The sequence below is a fragment of the Syngnathoides biaculeatus genome, chromosome 17 (genome assembly GCF_019802595.1).
Source record: "Syngnathoides biaculeatus isolate LvHL_M chromosome 17, ASM1980259v1, whole genome shotgun sequence".
Taxonomy (NCBI): Eukaryota; Metazoa; Chordata; class Actinopteri; order Syngnathiformes; family Syngnathidae; genus Syngnathoides; species Syngnathoides biaculeatus.
The window spans coordinates 12390031-12415244 of NC_084656.1; the positions used below are offsets into that span (position 1 = coordinate 12390031).

Below are 25214 nucleotides of genomic sequence, written 5' to 3' on the forward strand. Positions count from 1 at the left end.
TTGTGAATAGCATGATGCCCGTGTGCAACAAAGCCACACACACACACACACATGGAGTCTTTTCTCTCCCCTTATCACCTCTGGAGTGCAAAAGAGTGCAGGGAGCTGCCCAGAAGATGTCGTTGAAACTCCAATCAATGCATGAATATGAAATAAAGCTCTCCAACGGGACCCGCTTTGTGCGTAAATGGCCGCTTATGCAAATTAAATTGAAAAGGATCTGATGTTCATAAGAGCATCTCTGACCTTTTCAGTCAGTTCGCATGGGCCTATTAATATTTATAGATGTAATTGGCTGAGCTTGGCTCGTGGTGGGTGCAGTTAGGCAAACCCACATATAGGCCCACCCCCACAGGTGGATGCTCTTACTTTTTGCGGCTAACTGGGATTCCTTTTAAGGAGGAAGTTGGATATCCTAATAATCAGGTAAACTAATAGCGGGCGGCGAGAGTGTTTCCTTCCGCCGCATTCGGCACGTCAGTTATTCTCAGAATTGCTGCTGTCTGTCTGGTCTGCGAGGCATTTGGGCAGAACGGAACGTGCGTCCACTAAGTAACCCCCTCCTTGACGTTTAGTGGGGATCACGCGGGCTCCCCTTTTTTTTTTTATGGGAGACCTCCCCCTCAACCGACATGCTTCCACACACCTCCCGCCTCTCCGACGTGAACAAAGCCTTCCTCAGTCTAAAGTGGCCCAATCTCAAATGATTAGCGGCATGGGGGGAATTACATATTTAGCTTTACGTCTGTTGCCATTTCCTCCCCACGGCCTGATCTGAAGTGACTGGCGAGTGGTGCCCTCCATGTCACTATCTCTGAGGGGCTAAAAAGACCCCCCAGCACACACACCCCCACTCGGCAGGAGACTTGTGTAATCAAGGGCTTCCAACAGAGTAGCAGATGAGAGGTGCACCGTGGACACTGATGACAATAGACCAAAATTGCCATTTCATTTTTTTGTCTGATGTCTTAAACTAGGTGGGGAAACCTTTTCACATTAGGATATATTTCAGTTCGTTATCGAGCCCCCCAGGGGCTCACACAAAATATATGAAATGATCAATTTTATTGATGTATATTATACCAGTGTCAAAATAGATCCAGAGCCGTGCCCCCGTTTCATTTTATTTGGCCACTCAAACATTTCCGCAGTTTTTCCTTGTCTTTTGTTCCAAACTCGTCGTCATAAAATGTAAAAAGAAAAAAAAAACACTTCTAGCTGAGTTTGAATCTGCCTCTCTGGCAATTCGCATGGAGTCGCCCTTGTTTCTTTTGAAATGTCATTAGTCATGTTTACAGAAAAACATGAATAATTTGTTTAGCATTTTTCTCTTTACTGTTGCGAATAAAAAGCGAACTGTGACCTGTACTGCACTGTGATTACTGAATTACTGGTACACCCCAAGTGATGACACATTTATGTGGGTTCAACATTAAAACCAGCTCACTGAGGGCAACCCTTAATATGATGGTGCATTACTCTGACATGTTTGCCACCCCTGGTAAATTTTGTTAAAAGTTTAAACCATAAATATACCATAAACTATGACCCCAAAAAACTCTCCCCATCCATCCATCCATCCATCATCTAAGCCGCTTATCCTCTTAAGGGTTGCAAGAGTGCTGGAGCCTATGCCAGCTATCATTGAGCAGGAGGCGGGTTACAGCCTTAACTGGTTTTCAGCCAATTGCATATTAATAAACAACCACTCACACATATGGAACATTTAGATTCTTTATTTACTATATTTTCCACACTATAAAGGCGTACCTAAGAGCCTTTAATTTTTTTCAAAAGCCGACTGTACATCTTATAATCCAGTGCTCCTTAAGGATCAATATTGAGCCGCAACAAGTCTCGCAACTACAGTAAACAGCCGCAGACTCCATTGTCACCTGTAGAAGAAGTAGCGAGCAGTGCATGCTGAGATATATAACTGCGCAAAGTGTGCCCTTTCATTTCCATTTGCGTGTTTGCGTAAAGACCCCTAAATGACTCCTTTACTACTACAATACTACATCACTGACTTTACCTCAGGGAAAATAGTAAAACAGCTGTTTATTAATTTTGGGAGTGCACGCTGGTTTGTAATCTATTATTAAAGTTTGACTGACCTATCTGACTGTTTCGTTGACATTGCCTTTAGCGCAGCTTCATCGAATGGATGCATAATGTAACCCCAGCCTCTACTATAGCGTCTATTTTATGCGCCCTATAATGCGGTACACCTTATACAGTATATGAAAAAAGGTTTAAAATGGGCCACAAATTGAAGGTGCGCTTTATAGGGGGGGAAATACGGTAATTTACCATGCATGATTTGGGGATGTGGGAGGAATGCTACGCAAGCACAGCAAAAGCATTCAAACTCCACACAGGCGATGCCAGATTTAAATGCACGTCTTCAGAGCTGTGAGGCCATATGTGCAAACCAGTCAAGAACTGTGGTTTATAACCATCACTAATTTATTTTATAAGATTACCCTTAAAAATAAATGGCTTACAGATCCATAAAATGAATTGTGGAAGGCAACGACCATGCATTTCTTGTGCAATTTTCAGTCAATCCTGCATGATGTCATTTCTAAAAAGCACTTGTTTGAGTTGTTTTCTAAAATATGATTGTTCTATTTAACATGTCATTTTGAAAGAAAAACCTCAGCTAACTAGTGTATAATAATAATGCGTTTTTTTTTTTTTAATCCAATACATACAATTAATCCTTTCCACAATGTGTCGTCCTTCACTCAAGCCCCCTGCCCCAACTCAAAACTGTTTCAATTCATCCTCTGTACCAGGTGTGTCAAACTCATTTTTGTCGTGGCCCACATTACTGGTACGGTTTTCCTCATTACTGTGAAAACATATACAAAGTTTGTTCATGTTTCATCTCCTCATTATCCCAAGGCACAGGTGTCAAACTCAAGGCCCGGGGGCCAGATCTGACCCGTCACATGATTTTATGTGGCCTGCGAAGCCAAATCTAGAGTGTCAATTTCCATGATTCTTGTCAAAATCTGTGCCAAAATTTCAAATTGTCACATATCATAAATGATAAAGTTGAGATATTACAAACATTTTTGTGTTAGCAACTGTGAATAGTTGAAAAACACATTACCCTTGATTTCTAATTCCAAAGCTAATACATAAATTGATGATGCAAATATGATGGGATGATTAAATATTTTTGTTCCGCTGTCATAACGGCCCTCTGAAGGATACCCTAACCATAATGTATGTACTACAAATCTGTTAAAAAGATACTGTGAATTTGTCTCGGGTAGTTGGAACCACCCTTGTACTACAGCAGAAAACATACAATTTGAACATAAATACATTGTGCAATGGAAGGGGATCGTTAATGTGCAAATAGTGACATAGGACAATTTAAAATGTTCAAACAGGTTTTCGCAAGAATAATGGAGGCCGACGCAAATTATCTGCTTTCGCGCGCCGCATTAGAGGATGCGCCGGACCGGATATGGCCCCCGGGGCCTTGAGTTGGACACCTGCGCTCTATACCATCGGCTCTCGCTCATAAATAAAGCAGATGAACACCGCCAAACCCATTGGACAGGAAGTCTGTTAATCTGCAATCCAATCCAGCTCGAGTCAAGAATGAAACCCGGCTCAGCTTGACTGAGTGAGACCTGCGAGGAAGGAAGCGGAGAACTCAGGAAGCGGCGTTCAGAGCTTTCACCAGTCATATCCATCACGAGGGCTCGTGATGGAGGCATGATTGTGTGTGTGTGTGTGTGTGTGTGTGTGTGTCGTATCCATCACACGGCCAAGAGAGCAGAGTCATTAGAGGGGCTGGGCCGCATTTTAACTAAACATCTTTTTCCATAAAATAAATGCTTCCAGGTTAGAGCGGGTCCCGGAGAAGCCAGGTCGCCCAGCGTTTGCTGCCACTCATCTGATCCCAATTACCAGGCAGCGCCGGGTCACAGCCTGCATGCGTGGATGCACACCGGAGAAGACAACCGAGCAAGTGTGCTTTTTCTATCGCTTCGGCTTCCAATTGACACAACGCCACCCCGAAGTGAACCTTACACTCTTTACATTTCTACGACGGCAGTTGGTATAGGGACACACACTTTACAGGACCTCGGGGCGTTCGCGAGCCAAAGCTTGAGCGTTTGCAGAGTAGTTCGCCATGGGCCTCCGAATGATTCTATGTCCCTCCCTTCACATTGCTGTCCTGCAAAGATTTTAATGATCAATGTCAACTAAATTGTGTGAATTTCAGAAAACTCTCGTACTTCCTGAACTAGATTAGGTGCTGAAATTCCTTCTTCAGGGTTATTATCTAACAAGTGAATTATCACTACCGATACACCGTACAATGTACTCACGAAGACACGGACTTTTGGGAGTTTGCTTTAATGCTTGAATCCTTAATTCTTGATAAAAAGCTCTGTAGGGTGGATCAGCCGTAAAGTATTCGCCTCACAGTTATGAGATCAATGGTTTGATCCCGGCCCCGCCAGTGTGGAGTTTGCATGTTCTCTCCGTGCCTGCGTGGGTTTTCTCCGGGCTCTCCAGGTTCCTCCCACATCCCATAAACATGAATTAATTGGAGACTTTGATGACTTTGAAAGAAATTGCCCCAAGGAGTGTCTCAAAGTGCCCTCCGATTAGCTGGAAACCAGTTTAGGGTGTAACCCGCCTCCTGCCCGATGACAGCCGGGATTGCCTCCTGCACCTCTGCAACCCTCGTGAGGATAAGCGGCTCAGAAAATGGATGGATGAATGTGAACTAAGAGTAAAACAATAACTGCTTTAAATTGAAAGTAAACTTTTTAAATGGGTTTTTATGTGATGGTTTAGGGGCTCCAGGTCACTGCCTATGTTTACCTAATAGGTCCTCCATGGATGTCGCCCCAACACGATGACTAGGTTTCGACTAAATATATCCTTGCAAATGTGTAAATGACCCTAAGCTATCACGTTCCCATTCGCTATTGCAATTACGTAGGCACACATTTACTAAGAAAGTCATGATGATGTGAACTTTAACCCTGAATTATTAACCTCTTTCTGACACAAACTAATGTCGTTGCTTTTATTGACGCATGATGCGGCATTTTGTTGAGTGCATTTAAAGTAGCACACTTGATTTTTTGGTCTTGTTTCTAATATGTGAGGGGAAACAAATATGTCGTTCACTTCTTTTGAATACAAAGCATGCAAAACTCCCGGCAGTTCGTCCACCGTGCTCAGTCAACTGGTGTTAAATGTATGAAGGAAACGCCATCGAGCAAAGGAGGAAGAGCCCATCACGCAATGTTTTATTATATACACTTACTGTTGAAATCTGTGCATGCCTTTTGCTGTGTACGCCGTGTGCATTTACATCTCGACATCATCATAGGATAATTGCTTCCTCATGCTTCCCCTCCTTCCCCCCACGAATATTAATTACCAGTTGAAACCAACTCCTTTGGTCTGCAAGGTTTAGGTCAAAAGAGGAAATGGGGCGGGGGGGAGGGGTGGGGGGTACTGAGTGGCTGTTGGTCTGCGTTTGTTGCAAAACACAGCGTTGGAGTTGGAGAGGAGAAAGGCAGGAAAAAGATTCCTAATCTGGAATTTTATCCACTCATGTAAAACAATCCGATTTATATTTTATATAAATATTTATTTTCAAATAAAAGACTAAGAGCCAAGCCATCAGGATCTAGTTTCAGGAAGCAAGGGGAGAAATAAACTCACAGAAGACTTTCATAAGTTTTTATTAATTCGATTTCATTCAATGTTTTATTTGTATTTTAATTTTATTTTATTTGTTATATAATACGTTGTATTAATGAGTTCTGGTCAGTTCACAGATTAACTAATTATGTTAGTTTTTGGATTAGGGTTAGAAAATTGAATATTCTTGATGAATGTATTTATTCTCATTCCGAACACTGCTATCTACTTTTTTTTAATGATTATTTTTTTTTTAATTAAAGGATGATCTGAGAAAACTACACTTTAAAGGTTTGGGTTGAGGCTATTATCTTATTTCATCTAATCTTGTTCAGTACTGAGGGTGAAAAAAATAATCCTATAAAAGGAAAGGGCATGATCCTGGAAATAAAAAAAAAACAAAAACGTTTTTGTGACGCATTGTCAAATAAACTGTTGTATCTTCCTTTATTTTAATCTGAAATTTCCAGATGCAGTAATTATTTAATTTTATTTAATGAATCTAGTTTCCAAAACAATTTCCTATAGGAATTTCAGAAATTGAAATCTGACCATTTTATATGTATCTTTACCTAACATTCTCATTTATTTTGATCCAGAGCTCTTCCTAATTCTTACATGATAAATGCAACTTCCATTCAATTTATTTTACTTTAGTGACATCTGTAAATGCTGCCATTTATACCTCTCTCTCTCTCTCTCTCTCTCTCTCTCATATATATATATAATACCAATAATAACAAAAAGTATTCTTGATCCCGCGGTCTTTAATTTGAACATGACGAATTAGATTGTATTAATGCCTGAGCAAGATACTTCAACAATAATTGTCTGCTAATAATACATCAAATTGTAAAAATGTACATGTATTTTTAAAAACTCAACTAAGATTTTTTTTTTTTTTAATTATTGTGATGCTACAACCCAAGAGTGACCTTAGTTGATTAAATTCTTCTTTGCCAATATGAAAAGCGGCGACGAGCGCCTATGCTGGCTGTGTGTGGCCAGGAGGATGGCGCTATCTAGTGACCCTTATGGAGGCTGCAGGGGGAAAATGAAACCTTGCCAATTTTTCATAAAAGCCTCCAGTAGGGGCCAGCAACGTTCCAGAAATTGAGAGCTACGTCTTGCGAACCAGTGATTGCTAAACGATACCGATTTGACACAACTCAATTTACTCAAATGACATCTCATTATTATGAATTGTTCATTCATCAGTAACAATATTTTCCCATGAACAGCCATGCCGTTAATAAGTTTCTTCAGAATAGGGCGGCCTACAAATGTGCTTCCGCAGGGCTACTTGACCCCGTACACGATAAAGTAGTTTGTAAACATACACTGAACACATTACTGATTCACTCACATGAACAATGTGATTAAGATGTGAAATATTAATTTTGTAATGTAAAAAAATGAGTATGTATCACGTAGCCTAATGAGAGCTATTTTCACATGCAGTACTCTTAAAAATGATAACGTTGTTAGATGGCAACCTTGTCTCGAGAATGCGACTTTCAACCAAAAGGACCAATTAATTGTTGAGAATTTGAACTTTGAATTACAAAATGTATCACTTCATTACTGAAATTGTTAAAGTATACCCTTCTCCCTCATATCACTACTGCTTTGTTGTCACAATTTTTCTTCTTTTATGATTTCCATCACAGCACTGAAAAATAACACTTTCATGAAACCTTTAAATCTCTTAACTATTCATCAACGAGAGATGACCCCCCGTCCATCTATCCATTATCTACTGCTTTTCTGGGTTCGGGTTTCAGCAGGGGTACCCAGACTTCCTTTTGAACAAAGCAATAATATGAAGGAAAAGTGTTTACTTTGCCAATTTCAGTAATCAAGTGGGACTTTTTGTAAATCTTCCTTCATAATGCGACTATATGTAAATGACGTTTCTCGTAAGAATGAGGCGTTTCCCTAAAACATACTGCTTTATTATGAGTGATTTAATGAATTGAAAATGACAATGTCATTCATGTACTGTGTGTACAGTGTGGGGCTTTTTATTTATTTTGAATGCAAACTGACCCTGCTAAAAAAAGAAAAAAATTCTAGAGAAATCTATAGATTTCGTACAGAACAACTTGTTCTATAGAACTTTGGCTGTGATTTTCTATAGAAATTCTACAGAACAATAGAAATTCTATAGGACTTGGGTCCGAAAGTTCTATAGTTCTTTAGAAATTCTTTAGAAATGTTCTATAAAAATTTTTTTAGCAGGGAAACGTGATAGAAGCTGCTTTGAATGAATAACTTCCTTGATGAGTTAACAATAGGCTTATTTATACATCTCTTTGGTGACGGTATTGTAAGTATTAAATTTAAGATTACAGACGGACCACATTCCATTGAGATGATGGAAGCAAATAGTACCAAATATCACCACTTTCTTTCTCTTTTGTTTTTTTTCTTGATGTAAATGAACCTCAAATGACACTTGAAATGTTATCCCGATTCACTTCTCTCTTCTTGTAAAAACATGTACTCTGACTGTAATTCAGATGAGGTACAATGAAAAATAATCCAGTTTCGTGATGACCATTTCAAAAGGGAACTAAAAAAAAACACACTTCACTATATTGATAGTTCACTGAACTGCATAAGGATGGATACTGAATACTTGCAGATTTGCCAGTACTTTAGTAAACTGATAGTAGAAGCATGAAAGTACTTTTTTAAATCTGCATCATACAATGTATCACTTCTTAATACTGAACAGTTTTTGTCTTCAATACTTTGTGCAGGATTGAGCGATTATACATATTTTTTCACATACATTTTGAAACATGTATTACGAGGTGTGTTGTGACATTCCTATTAGAAGTTCAGAAACGGACAAAAACAGAACAAAAAGACAGAGCCTAGAATAAAACCCTGAGGTACGCTGCAGCTAATTCCTGTACTTTTTATCTAATTATTTTTTGGGTGGCCAGCCACACAATTCCTTATGAAGTACAGAAAACAAAAAAGCATGTTTATGAGAATGCTCAGTATACAGTGGAACCTCAAAGTGGAAAATAATCCATCACATAATGCCGGTTACCTTCCAAAATATATTTTATACTTATATGAAGATGCATATACTTATGTATACTTTTTATAATTAATTTACTCAGTTGTATCGTATAACTGGACAGGCGCCGGCTTAATGAACATTTTAGCATTCCGAACTTCTATCAAAGTGTAGGGAGTACTGTTCATTGAAACTAAACAAACCTACAAAACAAGTATTAAAAGTGATAAGGCGACACTTTGAAGACCCCTGAACGAGATCTGATCATTTTAGTCACAAAGCCACTGGCTTTCCATATTTCCATCCATATTTTATCAATTGTGAGGTATTCAACTTGGGAGGTTCCACTATATGAATTGTAAAAACTAAATCAATTACTACAACAGTCAGTGTGACCAATGTCGCCTTTTTTGAAGCTTTCAAGTCTTTGCTAAAACAAATACAAATGCTGGTCTTCAGACGACTTGGCTGTCGTTGTAGAAAAGCTCCCTCTCCGATGAACTGCAAACAAGCGGAGCATGCATTTTTCAGCATTGTGATCACTGCGACAACAATTTTTGCATTTTATTCATTTTTTACTCAATCAGCAGATGGCGGGACAAGTTCTGCTTTTAAGTATCCCCATATTTCCGTCCGGAGGCAAAAATTCTTTTTGCTGGTCTTTTGTAAGTTCTGCAGACAGTCAAAGTAAGCCTCTGAGCAAATCTTTAACTAATTTATCTAATTTTATACACACGTGCATACAGTATCTGAAAGGCTCAAACTCAATTCACCTTTGGGGCCGCTGTGGGCACATTCTAGCTGAGGCTGGGCCGCAGCCTTGGCGCACGCGATTTAAATGAGAAATTTAAAGAAAACGTCACAAAATAAGATAAGCAAGGAAGCTTGTGGTTAACAAATTCTGTGCAGAACTACTCAGGAAACTCTCCATGGAGACGCCACTATAACTTTTTAATGAAAAATGTTTCTCTGCTTGCATCAAGGCTGGTCGCTGTCACATCCGTGAAAGCCATAAACCCACCGTGATTGGTAGGTTTGTCAGCTCCGCACACAACACTGTAAAAGCGGCATTCATATAAAACTTCAGGGCCGCACTATCATTTAACTTCCATAGTAAGGTGGGGGGCACAAAATATCATCTTGGGGGCCATAATTGGTCCGCGGGACGAGAGTTTGAGACCACTGGTCTTAGTGTTCATCTAAGACTTGTGCAACTTTGTGTTTCATGTGAATTACATCCAAGTGAGGTATCATTATGGTACAAAATGTATCACAGTGGCACACTAAATCATACCCTAATAAGTTGACCCTACACAAATTACCTGAAACATTACGCTCACCCGTACCATGTCCCTTTGACCCTAACCTCAAATAATAAGGCTTACTGCACATCGAGCGACGGGGTCAAACTGTAGCGCTGTCTGCGGGGTTCTCCAGTTAGTTTTCACGAATAGGCCACTGTCTGCTAAAATAGAAACCAAAAGCATGACACCCCCCCAAAGCCTAACCCTGATCCCAAATCTAACCCTTGCGCTCTCCCAAACCTTAAACCAAGCCTAATCTCTATTTTGAACTCTAAACCTGAAAAAAAACCATCACATTTTCTAAGTATGAGTATCACTACTCTTCCTACTACATAATGTAAATTAAATCAGTTACCTTCAGGAAAAACATTTATTTTTTCTTCCTCTTCTTGCGTCATCGGGATATTTCGTATTTTCCTGCAAAGGCCTGTAAGAGATTAACATGGAACAATATTATTTGAGTGACACTTCATACACTAAAACTAATGAAAATGACTGGAATGCATAGCTCTGTCTTGTTAACCTGTTTTATACACTGCTAAAAAATTATCTATAGAACATTTCTAAAGAATTTCTAAAGAACTATAGAGCTTGAGAACCCAAGTCCTATAGAATTGCTATAGAAATTCTATTGTTCTTTAGAAATTCAATAGAAATTCACAGCCAAAGTTCTACAGAACAAGTTGTTCTGTACAAATTATATAGATTTCTATAGAATTTCTATGGAATTTTTTTTAGCAGGGTATTTAGTTAGTCAAACACGAATCAAAGAATGAGCGTTTTGCATTTTTGTTTACATTCAAATCAATTGCTTACTTTTCCCCCCTCCAGAGATCTCACAATAATGAGAGGAATATGACACATGTGGAAACAGATTTTTTTTTCTTCCCGTCATTTCTCTACTATGTCCTCAAAAAAAACTTTAAGATCATTGTAGTATTGACCATATTCAAACATCGGCAGATGTTTTTGGAATGTCGGGAAAAAAACAGAGTACCCCTATGCAGGCACGCTGGAGAACATACAAACTCAACACAAGGGAAGGCCGGATTTGAATCCGGGTCCTTGGTACTGTGAGACAGACGAGCTAACCGGTCATATTCAACTCATATTTAAACACGGAGAGAGATAAAAAAAATCTGTTATATTTGGACAAAATCTTAAATTGGCTTTTTTTTTTTTTTGCAAAACATACGAATGAGCAAAGCAGGGCATTCTAACATGTGTCAGTTATAAAAAAAAAAAGCAAAATGCAAAATCGCTGATTATGACGCAAGTCATCTCAGGTCAGAAAAACTGACATTTTTTTTCATTACCTTTTTTGTGCACGACAATGAAGGCAAACAGTGCAATTGCAATGCATGTGATGACGCCGACTGCTGCACCGATTACAACTACATTGTACTTAATTTCCTCCTGGAGCTGTATGTCATCTGTAAACAGAAATGATGGGAAACGAAGAATCGTGTGTGACTCATCATGTGAAATATTTCACTTGATTGGGCACAATGAAAACAACCAAACATGCCGTTGATCATGTTTTTACTTACTTTTTGGTTTCTGCTAGGTTTACAAAAAGAAACATACATGTATTTGGAAATACAGCAGAATTTCCTGAAAAACTAGATTCAGTTCTTTTCTCCAGTATTTACTGTACATTGTCAAATGTCCTGTCATATTTCTCGCATTACTTTGGGTGTAGATTTTTTCTGAGATATTTTTAAATTAAAATCCACCTGTTCATCCAGTCTAAAATCCACCCATCTATCAAGTCTCTGAGCTGGTTATCTTTACTAGGGGCACAGGTTTATTAAAATCAATGTAGAACATTAAAAAAACATTGTGTAACATTTAATTGTCTTATCAAATAATTGGTTAATAATTATAATTATTTATCAATGCAACGGAAAATTTTTTACTTCATAATTTCATTCATTCATTCTATTTTTTTAAACCTCATCTCCAAATGGAGACATTGAGCATTAAAGTTTGACCGCTTCTGATGTAAAGAAAGTCCAAGAGTGCTTTGCTTTTTCTTTGGCTTTTTGTGGGGGAGCAACTACGTGATGCGAAGTGGAAATTATTCTGACACGGGGAAAAAGGTGCAGGCGTCATCTCTCTCCTTAACGCTCAGTTTCATTTAGAATTCAGATCGGATCTCACATTCAGGAACAGAAATATACTGTGAAACTTTCCATAAAAATCAACACTGAATGCGTTTTTCACTTGCAATCAAAGGAATGGAACGAAATGTAACACGTCCACACAAGATAACACATTACTCCTACACGTGGACGTGAAGTCAGTGAGTCAACCTCCTACGTTGTTCAGGCCCACCAATAAAGAGCGACACCAACCTTTAATCTGAACTCCCCCAAAGGAAAAAAAAACACATAACAGGACGCATATATGGTAACTCTTGTGTTTGAAAGTCAAGAAGCTCACACTCACCGGGAATGAGAAAAGTAGCAGAGGAGCCGCTGCTATCAAAGCTGCAAGTGTAGTTGCTTTCCTGCCGTGACGCCACTCGTATCCGGGTGGTGATTTTGAAAAGGCCGTCGCCCGTTGACACGACGGCGGTGCTTGCGTTGAGCTCTCGCCGGTGAGGGTCCCCCCAAGTCACCGTGGACATCGGGTAGCCTTCGGACCGGCAGCTTAACGTCAGCTCGTCCCCTCTTGCTGATATGGAAATGTTTTTGGTGACCGTTTTAAAAGGTGCTGCAAAAATGAGATAAAACAGACATTTGGTACCTGATAAGATCGTTAGCTGTTAAAAGTGGACAGGCTGTATTGTAATACGACAAATGTACTTTTGAATGGCTTGTATACAAACAATTGGGTCTCCAGGGGGCCTGTCCGCTAAGTGTATAATGAAACAACCAAATAACTTTGTGTCCGGCCATTTTAAAAATGTACATATTCACCCCGCCGTTACGGAACAGATTCAAAAAGAGTGTTTATCCTCATTCAAGTCTTGGAGCTTATCAAAGCTGACTTGGGTCCAGACACAGGGTACACCCAAGACTGGTCTCCAGCCTGGGAGGTAGACGAAATGGATACCGCGTTGCCCCCGGACTACTATGTCAAAGCCCAAAAGTAAGCAGACCTGCGTTCAGTTTTACATGATGCACTGATTAGCGTAAATTCCTAATAAGCGGCACATAACCGCTCAGCGAAGTAGTTGACTTGGTGGTGGTTCAGGTTTGGCGGCCATGTGGCACAAATACATCCAGTGTAGGATGTGAAGTGCTGCCTCCTTGAGTGAAAATACTTTCCTTATCTTGATTGCCGCTTGCTTTTCGGCTACACTATGCACTTTGTATATGACACAAGTTGCTAGTTCAATTGCCAAGTTTACAATCCTACTCGCGATTGGCCCCGCAGTATGTGGGGCGTAATGTGGGCCACCCCGTAAATCAGGCTAATTAATTTGTGCAAGACCAAAAGAAGACTGTTCATTCTAAACAAATGAGTGTTTGTGGGCTTTTACAACAGCTCCTCTGAGGTTTTCTGATTTTAGAATTGCTATTTTTTAAAATATGAATAGTCCATATGGCGTGCGCCCCTGCCATACTGGTGCGAAAGCCACGTGTCAAGATGTCCTGCTTACCAGAAACAAATAAATTAATGTTCTTAAAATCCGCCCCGTTTTTTGTCCATACAATGCACTGGTAGATTCCAGAGTCGTTGATGCGCAGTCCGGACACCTGTAACAGTTGTACAGTGAAAACTCACATTCAGTTTCACTGTTTTTCTTGCTCAAATTAATTCTTTGACTCAAAGGGAGACAAGGAAAAAATGAAGGCGGGGGGGAGTTAGTCATAACCTGACCTGCAGCTTGGCCCAGCCATCTCTAATCTGCTCGGTGAGAAGCCTGGCGCGACCCCTGAAGTCCGGATTCTGGAGGGAGGCTTGCTCCTGCCCGTGATCCATGCAGTACACTACCCGAGACCGAGCCCCCAAAACATGGTGCCAGGACACTGCCAAGTCCTTGTAAGGATGCTGAGACACAGGGGAGAACCGGCAGCCCATTACCACATCTCCTCCTAGCTCGGCTTGATATGAGGTCTGCTCCGCATCGGTGGTTAACAAGACTTGATGGAAAGCAGGAGAAAGCCAAGATATGAAATCAAAGTCTTCCTAAAAGTGACATCTTTCAACTACAATTACCTTGGAGACAAGGCTGGAACATGACGTTCAAAATAAAAACACTGGACCACTTCATTTGGACCTGAGGCGGAAAGAGAAGAAAGGGTGAGAGACAAAATTCTCCACTAAAAACCATTTACATCATTATTTGTGCATTTTTATTTATTCATTCATTTGCTAATTATACAAAACAAAAAACAAAAATGACATGATGACAAATGACAAAACACAAGACTACACATTTTGGTGGAAAGCAATAATGTTGAAACGACAATTGAACTGGAGAAAACGGAATTTTGAAAAATACAAAAACTTTTAGGCGTTAATGCTTTTTATAGGAATATCCCAAAAACAAACTTACTTGGCTTTAATTTTTGATGATTAGTGATGATGTGAAAGTTTCCAACAAGACATACTGTATTTTAGAGTGGGTTTTTATCATTTGTCGCACTGATATCCAAAAAGAGCTATCTTTATTTATTTAATGTACATCAAAGTAGACATTTGAAGGGAATCGAAAATAGTTCAGACTTTGGGGACGGGGGTACAGCTTTTATTATATAACAATATGAAGATAAAATGAATTCAAAACTGGATTTAAAAAAAATCCAACATTCTATAGATTTAGTATTTTCGTGTTAAATAAATACATGAATACACAAATCAAAGTATATTATTGAATAGAATATTAACAACGATTCTCTTCAACAATAAATCATTCTTACCTTTGTAAATGTGTGATTCCTTTTGGCGAGTTTTCATGTTCGTCATGAAGTTCCTGAAAGGAAAAAGGGGCGGGCCACGTGAAAGATCCATTCTTTGGGGGGGGGGGGGGTCGCAGTAAATATTTTATATTATTTGTATAATACATTACAAAATCGATCAAAAGGCGTCTTCTTAGCTGATAATAGGTAAGGTGATGAATGATAGTTGTGAATGCGGGATTAGTCTACGACTGTGGAAATTGTGTTTTTATTTTGAAATTGAGAGCGGAAACGCAGTCTTTAGTGTTTTGCTAGCTGTTTTGTTTTCTTAAAATTTTCTGTTAATGTTATTAAAATTCATGACTTGCAGTGTTTGGAAGTCCTTGACAGTCGTGCGCGAGTCACCTTGATAGTTGACCATTTTTTCCCCCCCGGTATGTATCTTTTCACAAATGTTCACTTCCAAGGTCGTGAAATGTTAGCAATGTCAGGACGACAGCCGCGCCTAGCTCTTAGAAAGTTTTTTCGAAAGTCCAAAATGTCATTTTGAAATGAGCCTTTTAGATAAAAAAGGACGTCAAGCTTAAGAGTAAAGTAGCGAGTTAGAGGTGAGTCAGTGGATTCCCACTTTATAGCAAGTGCTTCGAGGACAGTCCATTAAACGACGATGCGACCAAGTCTTTGTGCATTTAGGGCATTTTTGTTCCCTTTTCTTTTCTCACCAGTTAAGCGGTAGACTCACCACCATGGGCTTTCTTCTCTCCAAGTCCATGGATGCAAACTTGAGAAAACAGCAGGAGTTTATGTTGCATAATTCAAGACTACAGGTGAGTCCAGTTGCTGTAGCGATCTTAAAACGGATGACTGATGTTTAATATATAAAATGTAAATATGTAAAAATATAAATTTGCTTGAGGCGTTGACAGAAAGCATTGTTCTGCCTGTCTATTTACGTCACTAGAAAACCGACTGTAGTTGGGCAAATCCTTTTGGTGAATAAAGACCAATTGGAAGGAATTCCGTGTTTTTTTGCTCAATCATGCTGACGTATGACAAAGTTATTTAAGTCACACTATTTTTAGATAATAGGGCGTGGCTAGAATCATAATTCGTCATTCAAATCATATCTATATCTTGATATCTGATGTTTATATGTTATAGTGGATTATTTATTTCCTCGGATGTGCCATGGATCTGTGGTGGGGGACAGGAGTGGGCGTAGTTTTCCCCCTACTCTATCTGGCTCCTGATGAGTGTTTTCTTTTTAAATAATTGAAGTTTGAGTGTTATACATGACGTTGCTGTTTCCATACGTCACTGAGGAGTGACTCAGTTTCGCTCAAGGAATATATGACGTAATGTGTTAATAATTTCCACTGTCCTATCATCCATTTTTTTTTTATTTTGTAAAAAAAAAAAAAATACTGCTGCTTAGTATACCCAACTGCTTAACAGTTACACGTTTAATATATTGTCATAATCAGTTGTCCAAATGTGGCGTAAACTTGGAGGTCTTAAAGAAATGTCAATGCGTTTTCCCACCTCTGCTTCCACATTGTCGCCTTGAAAGCTTCTTTGGGCATCATTGCACTTTTTTTGCTTCTCTTGTCATTGATGTCATTAAAGGTCAAGTGTCGTCAAACGGATGATTTTTGGTATATTATTAATGAAAAACCCACAGTCAATATGGTCCCATGTGTTTTTTCACCACAAAACATGATTTTGACGTATACAGCTTTTTGTAACTCCCGCCATGAAAATCCTCTCAGGTATTTGTTTTCAAGAAGAAGCAGGAAGTGACGTAAAGGACAGCGGCACCCCCTCGTGGACTCGTTTGTTTCCATTAGTTTTACCTCCGGGAAGGTAGCTCGTTGTTCCTTCGTGTTAGCCAAAATGCCGGCTCATTGCATTGCTGGACATTGCTTGAACACTTGGGAGAATGAAATTACCCTTCATAAGTTTGAAAGAGACCCCGTTTGTTGTGAAAAATGGATTGCACGGGTGCAAAGGACAAGAGCTTTGTGGGTTCCAAATAACAGGTAGGTATGTATACAGCTACTAAAAAAAAATAATAGTTTGGGGCGGACCACGTAATCCGTCTCTCTCATAACGTAGCAAAAGATCCGCGTATGAAATGTGTTGATGTGTGCATCTTCTTTTCCTTTCGGCTTGTCCCGTTAGGGGTCGCCACAGCGTGTCATCTTTTGCCATCTTAGCCTATCTCCTGCATCTTCCTCTCTAACCCCAACTGCCCTCATGTCTTCCCTCACCACATCCATAAACCTTCTCTTTGGTCTTCCTCTCCCCCTTTTGCCTGGCAGCTCCATCCTCAGCACCCTACCACCAATATACTCACTCTCTCGCCTCTGAACATGTCCAAACCATCCAAGTCTGCTTTCTCGAATCTTATCTCCAAAACATCCAACTTTGGCTGTCCCTCTAATGAGCTCATTTCTAATCCTATCCAACCTGCTCACTCCGAGCGAGAACCTCAACATCTTCATTTCTCCCACCTCCAGTTCTGCTTCCTGTTGTTTCTTCAGTGCCACCGTCTCTAACCCGTACATCATGGCCGGCCTCACCACTGTTTTGTAAACTTTGCCCCTCATCCTAGCAGAGACTCTTCTTTCACATAACACACCAGACACCTTTCGCCAGCTGTTCCAACCTGCTTGGACCCGTTTCTTCACTTCCTGACCACACTCTCCATTGCTCTGTATTGTTGACCCCAAGTATTTGAAGTCGTCGACCCTCGCTATCTCTTCTCCCTGTAGCCTCACTCTTCCCCCTCCACTTTTCTCATTCACGCACATATATTCTGTTTTACTTCGGCTAATCTTCATTCCTCTCCTTTCCAGTGCATGTCTCCATCGTTCTAATTGGTCCTCCGCCTGCTCCCTGCTTTCACTGCATATCAAAATATCATCTGCAAACATCATGGTCCAAGGGGATTCCAGTCTAACCTCATCTGTCAGCCTATCCTTTACCACTGCAAACAGGAAGGGGCTCAGAGCTGATCCCTGAGGCAGTCCCACCTCCACTTTAAATTCTTCTGACACACCTACGGCCCATCTCACCGCTGTTCTGCTGCCATCATACATGTCCTGTACTATTCTAACATACTTCTCTGCCACACCAGACTTACGCATGCAGTACCGCAGGTCCTCTCTTGGTACTCTGTCATAGGCTTTCTCTCGGTCCACAAAGACACGATGTAGCTCCTTCTGACCTTCTCTGTACTTTTCCACTAGCATCCTCAAGCCAAATAATGCATCTGTGGTACTCTTTCTAGGCATGAAACCATACTGTTACTCGAAGATACTTACTTCTGTCCTGAGTCTGCCTCCACTACTCTTTCCCATAACTTCATTGTGTGGCTCATCGACTTTATTCCTCTATAGTTCCCACAGCTCTGAACATCCCCTTCGATCTTAAAAATGGGAACTAGAACACTTTTCCTCCATTCTACAGGCATCTTTTCGCCCGCTAGTATTCTGTTGAATAAGTTGGTCAAAAACTCCACAGCCATCTCTCCAAATTGCTTCCATACCTCTACCGGTATGTCATCAGGACCAACTGCCTTTCCATTTTTCATCCTTTGTAGTGCCTTTCTGACTTCCTCCTTAGTAATCATTCCCACTTCCTGGTACTGGTCCTGTTGATGTGTGCATACAGCTACTAAAAAAACAAAAATAATAGTTTTGGACGGACCACGTAATCGGTCTCTCTCATAACGTAACAAAAGATCCGCGGATGAAATGTGTCGATGTGCGTGTCGCCCAGCTAAAAATGTCTCACTCAGCCTCATCTCGATAGTGTTCATCGCGTACTGCGGTGACTTTGAACATACCCCTAAAAGCAGCATAGCTCGGCTCCACCTCCTCATTATATGCCACGGAGCCGAAACTCAGCCACAACATTCGGCAGTCACAGCTTCTGCGAAGGCTGCGTGTCTGGCTTTGCGACGGGGGCGGCTCTGAAGAACCCAGCCGAGAATGCGTTACTCAGTCGCGTGCGCGCATAAAGCTCCCCGGCTCGAGTGTGAGCACCCCCCTAAAGCAGCACCGCTTGGCTCTGTCATAAGCCACACTGGCTGGCTGCGATGGCTCATCTCAGACGCGGAAGTGGATCGGACGGGGGTGCGTTTGGCCATGATTGGATATCATCTGAATATGGCTCGAAACAATAGTGTAATATTGCTGCAGTAACTTCACTCGGTTGCGTGGTGTTGTCCTTTTCGAAAAGAGCTTTGGTGTCAGAAGGGGCGTTGGAAAAATCCGAATATCTCTGTTGTTCGACTTCCATAGTAGCAGGCACTGCATGTTTTCAACGGTGGAAGTGACGATGACGTCAAGGACGGAGGACGCGACTAATATGGCGGACACTTGGATGTCGAGGGACACTCAGTTGCGCAACTTTGTGCATGGATGACGCGCTCTCCACTCACTTTTTTTTCCCGTATAGACATTGAAGTGAATACTGTTACATGTATTTTTCATTACAATATCTATTTTAGAATGTTACTAGGGATGACAGTCCCACTTTAAATGTCATATGGTGTACAGTCTGTTTATTCTGTAGTGACCATGTACTGGTTGTGTGTGTGCATATATATATATTTATATATATATATATATATATATATATATATATATATATATATATATATTCACCAGGTTTGCATACACTGCAGGAGGGATTTTGGCCCACTCCTCCACACAGATTTCTGGATCAAACAGGTTTCTGGGGTGTCGCTTTCAGCTCCCTCCAAAGATTTTCTATTGGATTAAGGTCTGGAGACTAGTTAGGCCACACGAGAACCTTAATATGCTTTTTACGGAGCCACTCCTTGGTTTTCCTGGCTGCGTGCTTCGGGTCATTGTCATGTTGAAAGACCCAGCCAAGACCCACCCAAGGCAGGTGTCTTTATGCAACTAATGACCTCACACATTTGAGGGTCAGAATTCTAGCTGATAGGCAGGTGTTCAAATACTTATTTGCAGCTGTATCACACACAATCATACGTTGTGATTTCTGGATTTTTCTTTTTAGATGATCTCTCTCACAGTGGTCATGCACCTACGATGAAAATTCAGACCCCTCCATGATTTCTAAGTGGCAGAACTTACAATATAGCGTGGTGTTCAAATACTTTTTTCACTGGAGTAGAAGCACTCTTTTTAGCTAATACAGCCAAGAGTTTTTCACACCTGGATTTGGGAATCCTCTCCAGTTCTGTCACGGTGGGTAGTGAACATTGGTAGACAGCCATTTTCAGGTCTCTCTGTAGATGCTCACTTTTAAGTCAGTGCTCTGGCTAAGGTTGTCTGGCAAGTTGTTAGTTCCTTCGGCCCAGTCTGAGGACCTGAGCACTCCCAAGAAGGTTTTATATCCTCGTACTTGGTATCTTTCCTTTGTTTGCAAAAGGCCATCCCGACCCTGCAGCTGAAAAACACACACATACCGCCTGGAATTAAGCCCAACAATTTCTATCTTGGACTCATCAGATTAGAGAATCTTATTTCTCATCATCTTGGAATCCTTCAAGTCTTTTTGAGCAAACTCCATGCAGGATTTCATGTGTCTTGCACTGAGGAGATTGGCTCGGCCAATCATTTCCCGTGATGCACTTCCCGTATCTTGGTTTGTGTGGCACGGGAGAGCTTCTCTCTCATTGGCTATCACCGTGCATATTCCTGGCATCCCATTGGCTACGAGGGACGTCAATCTTTACCCATGATGCTTTTTTTATTGCCTTGGACACTCGACTGTCCCGGAAAAACACTGGCGCTGTCAAAAGCGAAGGCACATTGGAAAAGTACAACTTTTTAGTTTGTAGTTTTTCCAAGATTATTCATCTTTCTTCACCATGGGCCCCAAGAAAGTTTAGTGAAAATTCACGTTACGAAATGACTTCCAGAAGGGATTAATTTCACAAGTAGAGGTACCGTTGTATATCTTGCTACCTTTTATTTGTCATACAGCAGTCAGTATATCCAAGCTTTACTTCTGCTATGGCAAGCCACCAAACAAACTTCAATCAGCACAGAATGGATGCAAATGTGACAAAGCGTATTCCATGGAAACAATTTACACATGAATAATTGGTAATTAATTGAACTTTTGCTGCTGAAGGCCACAAGCGGTTAGAACAGCATGCACCTTGACGGGTTTAAAAGAATGTCTAAGGCTTGATTGTGATTATCTCAAGTATGGTTTCCACTGTATAAACTCGCATTTGATGTTTAGGCCAGTTAATTGCAGCTTAAGGATACTAATTTAAGGCGATTGTGTTCAAGCCTACTGCACTTGTGGCCAAGTCATGGTGGTCCGTATGGAGTCACAATAGGAGGCCTTTATTTGGACCACATTATCATATTTGACTGCTGACATTAGCCGTGTTTATGTGACATGAGTTTTCTATCAGCTATTGTAAGCTTTTTGCAAATTATCATCATATGTATAGTTGTGCTGCTGCCATGTGTACTACAGCAAATATATTTCAAAAAAGATTGTGAAGACTTATTGAGTATGGTTTCTATATTACTATAGTAAACACTGGAAAATGCCACCAGTTTTTTTTTTTTTTTTTGGCTATTCATCTCCAGAAAAGGGAGATGTGGTACAGGGCAAACAGATGAATGCAAGTAATTGGTTACACTTACCTGGAGCAGTGCAGTCAAAAATACTGTCTGCCGAGTCCAATATTTTCTCACCTGTTCTTTATTAAATGTCAAATACCGTGTCAGTCAACAATTTGGCCACACTTGCTCATACTAGAAAGATGTGCCCAAACATTGAATCGCCTTTTGGTCATCGTTCTTTTCCACCGTTGCCAATGGACCTTTCCGACTGGCGATCTTAAGCTCCGTCTCCTTAGCTACAGTTGCCATGTCCTACAAGTTTCCAAAATGGCGACTGAACGGAACAGGTTTGAAGTCGATTCTCTGTTGTATATTCCAGATAATAATGCAGTATGTTTTTTGCCAAATGCATCAGACTTGCCCAAAAGAGTTCTAGAGAGAGTTCTCAACTATTTCACGCAAGGAAATGTACACGCAATTAAGATTTTGGACTGACTCTGACGCAATGTCAGAGTTACCGCGAAATGTCGCCGATCGATGCAAAAATGTTTGACTCCGCACAAACTTCATATTGATATCCAACAGGATAAAATAGTGGAATTGTACTGCGCACGTAGGGCAGGGTGAGTACTTTTTACCTGGAAAGATCACGAATAATAATAACATTGTAGTCTATATAAGTGAGTGGGTGTATTCATTTGACTTGGCTCGTAGTGTAACCCAGTGCTCTGTCTTAAAAGTCCAATGTTATACATTTAGTTGGAGGTGCGCTCATCCGCAAGCCTTAACCCATCGTAGACACTTCGTCAACTGTGTTTTAAGCTTTGGAAAATAAATCAACCGGGCCCCTTGTAACCTAGCCGGATATCGTTCATCAGAATTGCACGTTCCCCAAGCACATCTGAGGACCAATTCTTTGTAACATTAATTTTTCCAAGCGCACGCTACTTACACCCAGTATTGTTTGTGGGACAACATGGTGGCAGGGGCGTGTCAAGCCAGGGGTTAAGACAATGCGGCTATCTGATTGGTTATTATTGTACGAACGATTGACAGGTCGGAAAGGTCCATTTTTGGCCCTCCGCTGGAGTCTTCTGGCACGCTGATGTTGATGCTTAATTTGGCGAGTGGCTAAGGCTACCTTGGCCTACCTTAAAATGGCACCTTGGAAGCAGCAGGGTGTTTGGGTCTAATATTAGGGTGCTGCACAGAGAACACAAAAATATGAGGCTGAGTGCATATACATTAGTTATTGATCAAAAAGTTTTTTGGTAGTAGGTTCTACAGGCAATACGAGTGGCTAATTACCAATTGTCGGGCCTTAACTGTACTGTAAATCACCACCTCCGCCAAAAGGTAGCGCAACTACTATATAATTCCATATGGAATCCTTATGTCCAGCAACTTACATTGTGACGTGTGTGTTTGTCCAGCTGGAGCGTCAGATGATGATGCAGAACCAGATGAGGGAGCGACAGATGGCGATGCAGATTGCCTGGTCCAGAGAGTTTGTCAAGTACTTCGGCACCTTCTTCGCTGTGGTATCCACCGGCCTCACCCTTGGGTGAGTTTCACATCTCGCAGAGACTTGAACTGTGCCAGTGTGTGTTGGAGTGTGAGTGTTCGTGTTTTTTGTCAGCTTCACATTGTGTTTTGCTGGCCTTTCGCTGCTGCGGTGATCACACAGTCCCAAAATGTCACATTTACGACTCGCTGGCTTCTCACGCAAATAACGGCTGTCAGTCTGGCAATGCACAAAGTGTAGGCAGTCCCTGAATTCAAGTCATGTTTTATTATCAAATTAATCAAATTGATTTGTTTTCAATCTAGTGCCCTAAGAAGGAAGACACCAGCCCTGATGGCCCCTATCTTGCCGCTCGGTTTCATATTTGTCTATCAGATGGACAATGCCTATGGGACACTTATTCATCGAATTAGAGGTAAGGACAGTCAGGTAAATGAGCCCCCTGTTATACTGTAACCTCTGATTTTTAATTTAAAATGTTTTGTAAAGTTAGCGCTTCCTTATATAGCGCTTATGTGGGTTAACCCCAGGAGGTCAGGGTTCCCCCCCCACATTCATTGACGACTTGATTGATTATAGGTGCGAATCGTTACTTGTATCTGTACTATGATTGGCTGACGACCAGTCCTGGGTGTAGCTCGCCTCTCACCCAAATTATGATGACATCGACTCCAGGGCACCCCAATGACATCAAATAGGAAAAAAAAATGGATGACTGGGTTAATAATTCTACAATTTAGAGATTTCCCATCATTATTTCTGGTAAGCTGAGGAAGATTTCATTTTTTTTCAAACATTTCAATCCAATTAAACCTAACCTAACCCTAACTATTTCAAAACTGCACAAAATATGTGCTCCCACCTAAAGAAGGATCATATATTCCCTGAAATGTATTTTAGGGAAATTGCATTTTTTCTTTGTGTTAAAAAAAAAAAAAATTAAATGGGTTAAAAAAAAAATATATATATATATATATATATATATATATATATATATAAAAATATAAAAGTTTCTTTCGGCTTGTCCTTTCGGGGTCGCCACAGCGTGTCATCTCAGATGAACGCACATATATGTTTGGCACAATTTTTACGCCCGATGCCCTTCCTGACGCAACCCTTCTCAGGGAGTGGTTAAAATATATATATAATGTGTAGTTTTCATTCATGTTTTATGGCAGTAGTATGTAGTTTTAAGAGCGGAACTAATTTGAATGAAACATATATTAATAAAGGATCTGATATTTTACTGCTGTGTTTTGGAAAGTTTTTTAGTGACAAATCAAGGTGGATTTTTAAAGGATTCGTATAGGGTTAAATATGTATACATGCAAAGTGGACGCACCAGTGGCCCCACCCACTTCGGCATCACTGGTTTACACTTAACTGGACCTCATTCGGCCAAAATACACGAAAGTAAACTTCCATAGCCTAAGAAAAATCAAATCAAATAAAAGCTTACATCCCGCTCTCCCGTTGCCTTTTAGGGGAGGCTGAGTGTATCATGACGTCCGAAAACGACCGTCTGGACTTGCCTCACGGAGCTCCAACCTTCGATAGCATAGAGAAGGCCCGACGCTCGAAAAGCAGCCTCACCTCCTTCTTGGAGAGATAATGCCTTTCTTTGTCCACCACAAAACCGTCCATTGTTACCTACCTTTTAATGCTTTGGGGTCCTACGATGGACAGACAGATTATTATTTTTGAGATTTGCAAGAACTAAGTGCAGTGCAAAACTTGTCCTGCATTGAACGTTCATCGTGCCCACAACTGCTCTATATCAACTTTAAACCTGCTTGGTGCTGATCAACTTGATTCAAGGGGCCTTTGGTGCACTGTTTTTTCCTATTCATGAGACTGCTATTTTTTTTTTTTTTTTTTTTTTGTATACACGGGTACGTGCATCTCAATAAATTGCAACATAGTGAAAAATTAAATTTGTTACAGTAGTTAAAAATATAAACTGTAGCCGCAGGTAAGGAAACCCCCAAATTCAACATCTGAAGAAATCTTTCTCTCATGGAACAAACAAAATCAATGTAATATAGGTAAGGTTGAAATTTTGTGTGTTTAGTAATACATCAGTTTCACTTTTTAAATTGAATAAATCAAATTTGTGTCATATTCCAGTCAATCGAGATGGAACATGATATAACACACTCCTCTCATTGGTCACAATATTAGGTACCCCGGTTACTAGCCAAAAAGATGCGATAACCAAAATAA

The 25214-nt window shown here is 40.5% G+C and overlaps 2 protein-coding genes across 5 annotated transcripts; one reads left to right on the forward strand and one right to left on the reverse strand.

Annotated features, from left to right (window-relative positions):
- Positions 1–7445: 7445 nt before the first annotated feature.
- LOC133490413 (programmed cell death 1 ligand 1-like) lies at positions 7446–15747 on the reverse strand. 4 transcript variants are annotated; one of them, XM_061800436.1, is made up of 9 exons: positions 15625–15747; positions 14904–14956; positions 14200–14260; positions 13861–14031; positions 13640–13736; positions 12481–12747; positions 11346–11462; positions 10385–10456; positions 7446–9226 (listed from the first exon to the last, which is right to left on the reverse strand). In XM_061800436.1, the coding sequence occupies exons 4-9, from the start codon at positions 13960–13962 to the stop codon at positions 9156–9158; spliced, it is 726 nt and encodes a 241-aa protein (XP_061656420.1). In that variant the 5' UTR covers positions 13963–14031; positions 14200–14260; positions 14904–14956; positions 15625–15747; the 3' UTR covers positions 7446–9155. The 4 variants fall into 4 exon arrangements, with proteins under 4 accessions (XP_061656420.1, XP_061656417.1, XP_061656419.1 ...); XM_061800433.1 differs by having other exon boundaries at positions 13861–14123; XM_061800435.1 differs by having other exon boundaries at positions 15605–15739.
- Positions 15278–24867, forward strand: plgrkt (plasminogen receptor, C-terminal lysine transmembrane protein). The gene is made up of 5 exons (XM_061800439.1): positions 15278–15316; positions 15608–15709; positions 22900–23030; positions 23297–23406; positions 24476–24867. The coding sequence occupies exons 2-5, from the start codon at positions 15629–15631 to the stop codon at positions 24601–24603; spliced, it is 450 nt and encodes a 149-aa protein (XP_061656423.1). The 5' UTR covers positions 15278–15316; positions 15608–15628; the 3' UTR covers positions 24604–24867.
- Positions 24868–25214: the final 347 nt, after the last annotated feature.

What these genes read in the sequence shown, in the direction of transcription:
- LOC133490413 (XM_061800433.1), bottom strand. Translation starts at nt 14,254, where the DNA reads ATGAAGTGGTCCAGTGTTTTTATTTTGAACGTCATGTTCCAGCCTTGT. An exon ending in CATTAATTTATTTGTTTCTG is followed by an intron (nt 12,748 to 13,639) that starts GTAAGCAGGACA and finishes TCATTTTTGCAG; the next exon opens with CACCTTTTAAAACGGTCACC. An exon ending in AATAAATGTTTTTCCTGAAG is followed by an intron (nt 9,227 to 10,384) that starts GTAACTGATTTA and finishes GCTTGTTTGCAG; the next exon opens with TTCATCGGAGAGGGAGCTTT.
- plgrkt (XM_061800439.1), top strand. Translation starts at nt 15,629, where the DNA reads ATGGGCTTTCTTCTCTCCAAGTCCATGGATGCAAACTTGAGAAAACAG. An exon ending in TGCATAATTCAAGACTACAG is followed by an intron (nt 15,710 to 22,899) that starts GTGAGTCCAGTT and finishes GTGTTTGTCCAG; the next exon opens with CTGGAGCGTCAGATGATGAT. An exon ending in TCCACCGGCCTCACCCTTGG is followed by an intron (nt 23,031 to 23,296) that starts GTGAGTTTCACA and finishes TTTTCAATCTAG; the next exon opens with TGCCCTAAGAAGGAAGACAC.